Genomic DNA, 8,812 nt, shown 5'->3' with positions numbered 1-8,812 from the left:
ATCCATCCATCCATCTATCATCCATCCATCCATCTATCATCCATCCATCATCCATCCATCCATCCATCCATCCATCCGTCACTGCGCTCACCTCTGCTAACCCGCTAACAGCAGATCTAATTTTTAGCTTAGAAGACATTTAAGTTTAAACCGAAACATTAATTTAAGCTTCAATGCTTCTGCTAACTGAAAACGTTTAGCACACCTCTGTTCTTTCATTTGTCCAGATAAATTTCAAATTGCTAATAGCAAAGCCAACTTTAGCTAACTTCAAAACTTTTAGCGCACTTAGCTTAGAGCCAAAAGCGCTAACTTCCTGGACTGTTTTGTAATCTTTCAGTTGAATCAAGTTCGTCGTATCTGTGGAAGTTTTGAATTCTTCACGATGTTAGATGTTAATATTCGTTTTCATATTTATTTAAATAAACTTTATTGAGCCAGTGGAAAGTAAACAACAAACGAATGAAAGAGACGCAGAGAAAAATCCAGCAGTATGATGAAAACACAACCAGGATATTAATTTAACATAAACATACAAACATTTACATGTATGAATTATTTTGAGCTAACGTGTTAGCTAGCCATGCTAAGTTAAGGAGCTTCTGTTGTCCAGCTTCAGTTCAGTTTGATGTTAATATCTGAAATATTTCATATTTTCTGCTGTTATCAGATATTTATCTGCAACTCTTTAAGGCCACTTTTTATTTTCTTCTTGCTGTTTCACCTGAACTCACTGCAATGTGGTCAAAATTTCTCTTTTCAGCAAATATTAAACAGAATAATTTGAGCTTAAAGTGTGTAAAAATGGAAGTTAAATATTCATGTTGAATGATCTGGTTCTGATGTGAAGCATGAAAAGCTGTGAAGATGTTTGGAGGAGGCAGGATTTTATTTTAGACGGTTACAGCGAAACAAACCAGCATCCAGGATTATTCTGCAGGTTGTGGGTTTGATCCCCAGACCTCCAAATATTTACAAAATAAAACCGCAAAGAGAAATAATGATTAAATAAAAATATTTGACATATGACTGACCGACTTCAACAGAGGTCCAGCCAGTCGGCGCTGGTAATGTCCCAGTGAGTGCAGCTGGTTCTGGTTCTGGAAGGTCCATTCAGAACCAGTGAACTCCACAGCGAAACGTTCAGGCCTTTAGGGAAGAGAAAACATTTTGGAAGAGAAAATATTTACTTTACAGCAAGAAAACCCAAAGCATCCAGCCGAAGCTACACACAGATGGAGGTTCTGGAGTGGCCTAGTCAAAGCCCAGGACTGTTCACAACCTGACAGAGCTGGGGGAGTTTAGCAGGAAGAACGGAGGAAACTGAGCAGATCGACTGAAGCGATCCACAGAATGGACCCACTTATTTTATGTTTCATATTTTATTTAACGGTCATTGTTTTCTAGAAATCAGTTTTCAGTTAGAGATTAAAGTTTGTTTTGATTAATTTTTAAAAGCAATAAAAGGATCTGGGGTGTGAATACTTTCTACAGGTTCTGTCGACGTTTCCTCATCTTTTGCTTTACAAACTGGTTTCAGTGATTCTCTGTGATTTTCCCAGCAGCTCAGCCTTTATGCTGATGATGCTGTTTTATTCTTTGAAGGAAATTCCTCTTTTTACAGGTGAAAACTGAAAACCTCTGAGTTCAAAAACAGTCGTGATTAAAAGTCAATGCATGTTTTCAACCTTTGACCTTTGACAGAAAACAGAAAAATTACTCAATAGGTCAATAAAATCTGTTGTGTTAAATTAGACGAATTCATTCCTAATCAAAGTGAGAGACGGTGTTTTAAATCGTTTTGTCTCACTTCCTGTGTTGCAGACGGTGTTTTAAATCGTGTCGTTTCTCTCAGTTCCTGTGTTGCAGACGGTGCTGGTCGGTGCCGGTGAATGTGACTCGGTGTTTAAAGGTTTCTCAAACTGTCTGATTCGGTTGGGGGACGAAATGGCCAACTACCCCCAGGACCTGGACGACAGAGAGAGCCTGAACAAGATCTGCACGTAAGTTCAACTCAAACACAGGAGTCAGAGTCCAGCGCGGCGGGGCGTCTCACTGAAACATGAACCAAAAATACTTCACACATTTTAAAAGTTCACTCAGACTGTCACCACCAGTCAGATGGAAACAAAGACTCAGTTCCTGAAGGCCTTCAGATCGACTTCCTGTTTGGAGGCGTCATTGATCGATTCATTAAACTGTTTGACACTGAAGTGAAAAGGCAGAAAAGGTAAAAACCAGAAACACCTTAAAGGAGCTGCTGCCGCTTCATTTACGCTTTAAATCTCTGATCTACAGATTTCAGTTTAAAAAACATTTTAAATGAGATTCTGACGTCAGAATAAAGTGATCAGATTTTTATAGTTATTACATAGAGACGCTTCAGATGAAACAATACGAGAGACTGAACCACGGGGGGGCAGGGGGGGCAGGGGGGGCAGGGGGGCACCAGATGGCAAACTGCCCCCCCAGTGACACAAACACATGATTTTTAGTGACGGCTCCATCATAGCGTGTTGAGGCGTGGCAGGAGGAGGGAGGGAGTGTGTGAGGGGGGTGTTAGTACGCCCCCTCACACACACACCGACACACACACCGACACACACGCGTTAATTGCTCTGAGATGTATCTTGGACACGGCTCGGGTCAGCAGGTCAACATCAATAAGAGCAGATTGGAAGATTGGATTAGATACGCTGTGTGTGTGTGTGTGTGTGTGTGTGTGTGTGTGTGTGTGTGTCAGCACGCGTCGCTCAGTCGGCTGGTGTCGCATTTACATGAACTGCGCGGCGGAAAGCGATGAAGAGGAGATGATTAAAAAGGAGGAAGACAAAGAAATGCAGCAGAAAATATGAAGGCAGATTAATAGGAGGCAGAAAATGAGGCCAAAGAGTAAAAATATATTTAGACGGGAAACAGTGAGGCGGACGGCTGAGTATGAATAAAACATTAAACCAAGAGAGACGAGGAGATCAGAGGAGGAGAACAGGAAACCATCAAAGAAAAAACAGAGAAACTAATTTTTATCCCGAGTTTGTTACTCGACTCTGGATTTAATCCACATGTGAACCAACGACGGGATTTAAACCAACTGGATTACAAGCAGGTGAAACGTCTTGAACGGCCACCAGGGGGCGAAAGTACCGGAGCGTCCGGCAGTCAGACCATGGATGTTTTATCAGGTTGGGCCTGCAGGGGGCGCTGTGGCGTAGCACAGTCTGAGGGGCGTCACTTACTTACCCTAACCCTGACCCTGACCTCTGACCCTGAAAGCTGTTCGGACTGAACTGAGCTGCTCTACGATCTCGGTTCCAACTCAGATTATAAGGTTAATCTGAGTTTATGAGACGTAAAAACCAACAATTAGCTTCTTAACGTGATTTTCACCAAAGTTATTTAGTTTGTTGCAGATCAGAATATTTTTTCCTCAATTTCAACTTTGCTGTAAATCGTCAGTCATCAGCGCAGAATAAATCAGTCCAGGTTTTCATCCATAGAGCTGCAGTTTTCCAACACTGAAGTTATTTTTCACTAAAAATTTCATTGTAGGACAGAATAATCTGGAATATCGAACCAGAATAATCAGGTTCTGATTCACATGCCGAGGTTTTTATGTGTTTATTTTTCACTTCCAACAGAAAGTCCAGTGGACGATGTTTTGTTGCCATGTTTGTTTACTCCGACCTCCCGTTTGGTCTGCAGCGGTTTGGGAAGATTTCCCGTCTGAATGATGAGTAAAATCTGGACCAAACATGTTACATCTACGATGTTTTATCGTAAAATCGAGTTTTAAAATGTTTCCGTGTGAACGAGGCATCAGGGAGGAAACAGGAAACAGAACTGGACTCAGCAACAACAAGCCGAGACGATTCTCCTGTTCTGTTAGGATGATTATAAATGTTCACCAAACCATGAATGGTTCCGTAATCTGACCAGTAAGGAGTGACTGGTGTGGACACTCTGACCAGTCTCCAGTGTTTGGTTTAGTTTTTCTTTCTGAAATGTTTCATTTAAAGCGTTTAAAGTGGCGGCGCTGATCCAGTCAGACGGGAATCATCAAGGCTTTACTATCAGGATCTCATTAAAGGCCGAGTTCAAACAGATTAGACCTGAATTATTCATGTTTATGGTTCACAGATTAAATATTCTCAGCTGAAGTCGCAGCTGCCAATGTGAACTAGTTCACTCATCAATATTTCATTAGGTGAAGGTTCCTAAAATATTTTAAATGTTGGAAGATGAGGTCGTCATGTTCGCTCAGTTTCTGTTTGAAGGCAATAAAGTTTCACCAAAACGGCTTTTATTTAAGATTAAACTAAAGAAATTCAGTCTGAGAAGGAATTTAATTTATTTTAATTGTCTTGTACCAAACAGACCCAGGATGAAGCAGATACAGAGACTGTAGTTTATTTTTGGCGAAGGTTGAGTCTTCTCAGTAATGTGGATAATAATGTTAGTAGATTGTAATATTTATGAAGCGCCTCCTGCATTCATGGCTCTTTAAAACACAGCAGCTCTCTGCTGCTCAGTCTCTGAGGCGAAATGTGTTTCTGTGCTGAAGGGAAACTCTGGAGTTTGTTGGACTCCAGTAACTCCATGGAGTCCAGAAGGTTTTTCATTGCCAGGTTTTGGATGGGCCACCAGCCTGGGCTCGGCCTCCCACTCCAGTCACAAAGCCCGCGGTGCTAATCGTTTCTGTCTTCTCTCGCCAGTTACTGGGATAACTTCCATTCCTGTGCCACGACGGCGCTGGCCGACTGCCAGGAGGGGGCGACGGACCTCTGGGAGAAACTGAAAAAGGAGTCCCGCAACCTGAATTTCCGTGGGAGTTTGTTTGAACTGTGTGGCGGCGGAAACGGCGCGCCCAGATCCGCCAGGGGCCTCGGCTTGCTGCTCACCGCCCTGCCCACCGTACTGACTTGGCTGGCGTTTTAACAGGAAGGAGAAGCTAAAGAAATAAAACACAAGAAAATACGTCCAACTGATAAAAAAAATAGTTAAGAAGCAGAGTGAAAGCTACGCCTCCATACTGAAAAACACGACAGAGTTTGCATTCATCAGAAGAAAACAGCAGAATTGGATCTTTGGTGGAACTACGGCAGCCTGGTTGGCCTGCGGGAGAGCTCGTCCAATCACACGCCACCTCGCCCAGAGGTCAATAACATGAAATATTCAACACGCCATTGACCTGAAATGAAGACAATGATGAAATTTTGATGGATACTCGCCAACTTACAATTGTGGAATTACATAGTATTAAAGTCAGCCATGCATTATTGATGTTGAGTCGGCCGAGCCGGCCGGGCGCTGACACGCCATCAGGACGGATAGGAGGGCTGCCATTTAGCCGGAGGTACTAATTCATGTGTAATGCAAGACCAAGTGTAACTCCACTAAATCAATAAGACAAGCCGAGGCATCGAGCCGCTCCAGAGCCGTCGCCTCGGTTCCACCGCGGACTGCTTCTCATTTTTAACGGCAGCAGGTTGACACGGGATGCTAGCCAGTTAGCCCGGTGTTAGCTATGCTAGCGGTTACCGCGCAGAGGCTGCGGTCACACCAGCTGTCAGAACAGGTCACGGCTACATAATTACAGGCAGCAGTGGGGACAGTATTCACCTTTGACCTGAGCAGCATTCCATTATTAGACCAACACTTTACTGAATTTACGTTAAAATAAACATGTTGCATTTGGTAAAACCACTTTATGATGCCAGTTCAGTAAAACTCATTCTGGGGGTTCTGGTGTGACCACGGCCGCTTGGCATAAGGTTTGGAGACATAACAGATCAGCTAAGAAAGTCCCAGCATTTCAGGAAATGGGCATAAGACTTTAAAATGATCATATTCACATAATTTATGATGAGAAAACTGAAGGTAAAGTTAATTTTGTATAAGATCAACTCAGCTAGCCAGAGCTAAATGTTGCTAAAGTTTGTCTGGAGTAAGTAATGGTTAGCTTGAGTAGCATTTGTTTTATTAAACTTTATTGTAGCTACGATGCAATTTATCAACAATCTGACATTAAAGCAGATTCAGAGAAAACATTTCACATTTTGAGACAAATGTACTAGCATCTAAACCTGATGCTGTCATTTTATCGTGAAAGTTTGGTTCACAACTTAGCAAACATTAGCTTAAATATTAAATCACAAAGTAAACCTGAAAAGGCCACGTTAGCTAAGGCTTTAGATCATCAGTTCAAACGGCTCACTAGTTTACTGAACTGATGAGACCTGAGGAACAACTAGTTTATCTTAGGCTAACAACAGTTAGCAGCTAAATCAGGTAGCATACATTCAGAGAAGCATAGGGAATTTTAGTTCAATCAGATAATATATCAACCAAATTATAGCTGGGTTAGCTAACTTCTGATTAAAGAAAAAAAATACCCATGTGTTTTCTGGTTGGCTAACAGCTAGTTAGCAGCTAAATCAGGTGTATTTTGATCAGCTAAGTATATCAGACTACCTACATCCAGATGATTCAGATTAAAGATTTGTCTAGATTAGCCTGGATTAAATAACATTCTGAACTACATATAAACCAAACTGGAATATTTGGTCATGTTAACCTAAATTTAAAATAAGATGGTTTGCTTAAAATTTGATCAAACGGATAAATTAAACTTTTAGGTTTTGTGAGGTTAGCTAACAGTTTCACTTAGCATCTACATCAAATGAGTTTAGATTTGTCAAAAATATGTGGGACAAACTAAATCTATGTTTCCAGGTTGGATTAAACTTAGTCCTGATAAGGCTGGATTGATAAGTATTTATGATATTGATCTATAATACACAATAGATTTATATTTACGCTAGCCACAGAGACTCCTGCTAACAACTATCCTGTTAGCTAACTTGTGTACATTAACATTTAACTCGTCTACTTTATTAATTTTTATTGTCCCTTTTAAATGAACAAACATGAAATATTTGTAATATTTTGGAAACCAAACTGTTAAATTGGGTCAAGGTAACTGAAAGTTTGGATTAGCATGAAATTGTATTGTAGCCTATTAGCTAACAGTTTAATGTTAGCATTAAATCAGATATGAAACGATATGGGAGAGATTAGGTTTTAATTAACATCTTAGCTAATTTATGTTGTGTCATTTCAAATCATATATTCAAATTATTTAAGTTATTAAATAAGCTAACATTTTGATTTTGTATTAATTTAGGGGAGAGTTACATCAGATTAATTAGCATCTCATCATTTTCAACATTGTTTTTTTACCCTTAGCTTCAGTTTTTTTGCAGTTTCAGCAAACAAGCAATAAGATAATTTTCCCAACTCAATAAAAATCAAACTTTGGGAAATTTTGAGGCTTCCATGTTTAGACATTGTGCTCATTTCCTGAAATCCCATCAGATCCAAACTGAACAAAAACAGAGAAACCTGATTTGAACGTGGAGGTTTGGTTTTATTTTGTGTTTATTTCCTGTCTGTTGAAACATCAGGAGCAGCAATACGAAGAGAGACGTTCCGGCCAGCGTAGCTAAAAATATGAATAATAAACAAACCGTGGCTGAAGAGAGATATGACTGTTGCCATTTAGCTTCATCCCGTTTTCATCCAGTGATTTTAGTAGATTATCAGCGGTGACATATTTTAGGTCTGTGTTAGAATAAAGAGGAAAGTCCAACAGTAAAGTAGCATCATGAAATACAGACATTATAAATATTAGGAGTTTATTTCTGAGACAGAAACATTTCCACTGCCTTCTAACTAAACAATGTGAACTTCTGTTTGTTTGTTTGTTTGTTGCTTGGCTGGTTTGTCTCTTTGTTTGTTTATGAGGAAGTTACATAAAAAACGTTTAAAAAGATTGATTTATATCAAAAATCATATATGAAGAGAAAATGTAAAGGAAAAGGATTTTTGAGAAAAAAAATGAAAATATTTATTATTAGAGGTAGTCTATCCCAAACAGGTTTAACAGCAGATTGATTATTTACAGATTATATAGACCTAAAGAAAGATAAAATAAACAACTGAGAAAATGATGAAGAATAACAAATAAAAGTCATAATGTTTGAAAAAACCCTGTGTGTGACTTTAATTTGGACTGGAGGAGAAGAAAGACTGATTTAATATTAATGAGGGGAAATCCCAGAGGATGAGGCTCATATGACCGAGGAAGAGGAAGGTGATGAAGGCTGCTGAGGTTCTGATGTCTGGTGGAACTGTTGAAGCTTTTTGGCTTAAATTTATTCGAGAATTTGAACCAAAATCTGTAAAAACTTAAAAAATAAAATCAAAAATTAATCAGGAACCAAAACCTTTATGATAATATTTTGTGTTTTTTATTGTGATCATGATAAACATGATCATTAATTTGTATTTGCAGAGTTGTGGTGGCTTTTCTAGACTAATTTTATTGTTTAAATACCAGATTTCTGATGCTAAAGTCACACAAATACAAATATTATTATTAAAAATGTATTAATTTGATAAAAAAAATCTCCATCAGGACAGTAGTTGCATAAAAATGTGAATTTTAAAACTAAATATGCAAACAGGAACTGAGTTTAATCTTCTGCTTTTGAATGTATTAATATTTATAGATGCTCTGATGGAAACGGCACAATAAATGACTCCGACGTCATTTATTGTGATTTATGGTTGTCATTATTACTAAGACTTTAGCTGCAGCAAAAAACAAAATAATTAATAAATCTCTAATATGTTAAAGTTGAAACCCAGTGACAGACTGAGAAAGATTTTAAAGCATCTTATTAAAATTTGATGTTCAGAGAAAAACGTTACGCTGCGGTTGGAAATGCTAAAAATAAAAACCTCTTTAATT

The 8,812-nt window shown here is 39.0% G+C and overlaps 1 protein-coding gene across 1 annotated transcript in view; it reads left to right on the top strand.

The window, feature by feature from the left end:
- The window catches only part of nrn1a (neuritin 1a), a 21,724-nt gene extending 13,482 nt beyond the window's left edge, over nt 1–8,242 (top strand). Inside the window, exons 2-3 of the mRNA XM_015033210.1 lie at nt 1,856–2,003; nt 4,713–8,242. Of these exons, the coding sequence (XP_014888696.1) occupies nt 1,856–2,003; nt 4,713–4,935 (371 nt within the window). The 3' untranslated portion in view covers nt 4,936–8,242. The remainder of the gene's footprint in view (nt 1–1,855; nt 2,004–4,712) is intronic.
- Nucleotides 8,243–8,812: the final 570 nt, after the last annotated feature.

This window comes from Poecilia latipinna, unplaced genomic scaffold, assembly GCF_001443285.1.
Source record: "Poecilia latipinna isolate Pla-1442-1.1 unplaced genomic scaffold, P_latipinna-1.0 Scaffold261, whole genome shotgun sequence".
In the NCBI taxonomy this organism is placed as follows: Eukaryota; Metazoa; Chordata; class Actinopteri; order Cyprinodontiformes; family Poeciliidae; genus Poecilia; species Poecilia latipinna.
Note: the sequence above shows the minus strand (reverse complement) of the source record. Positions and strands in the feature narration are given on the sequence as shown.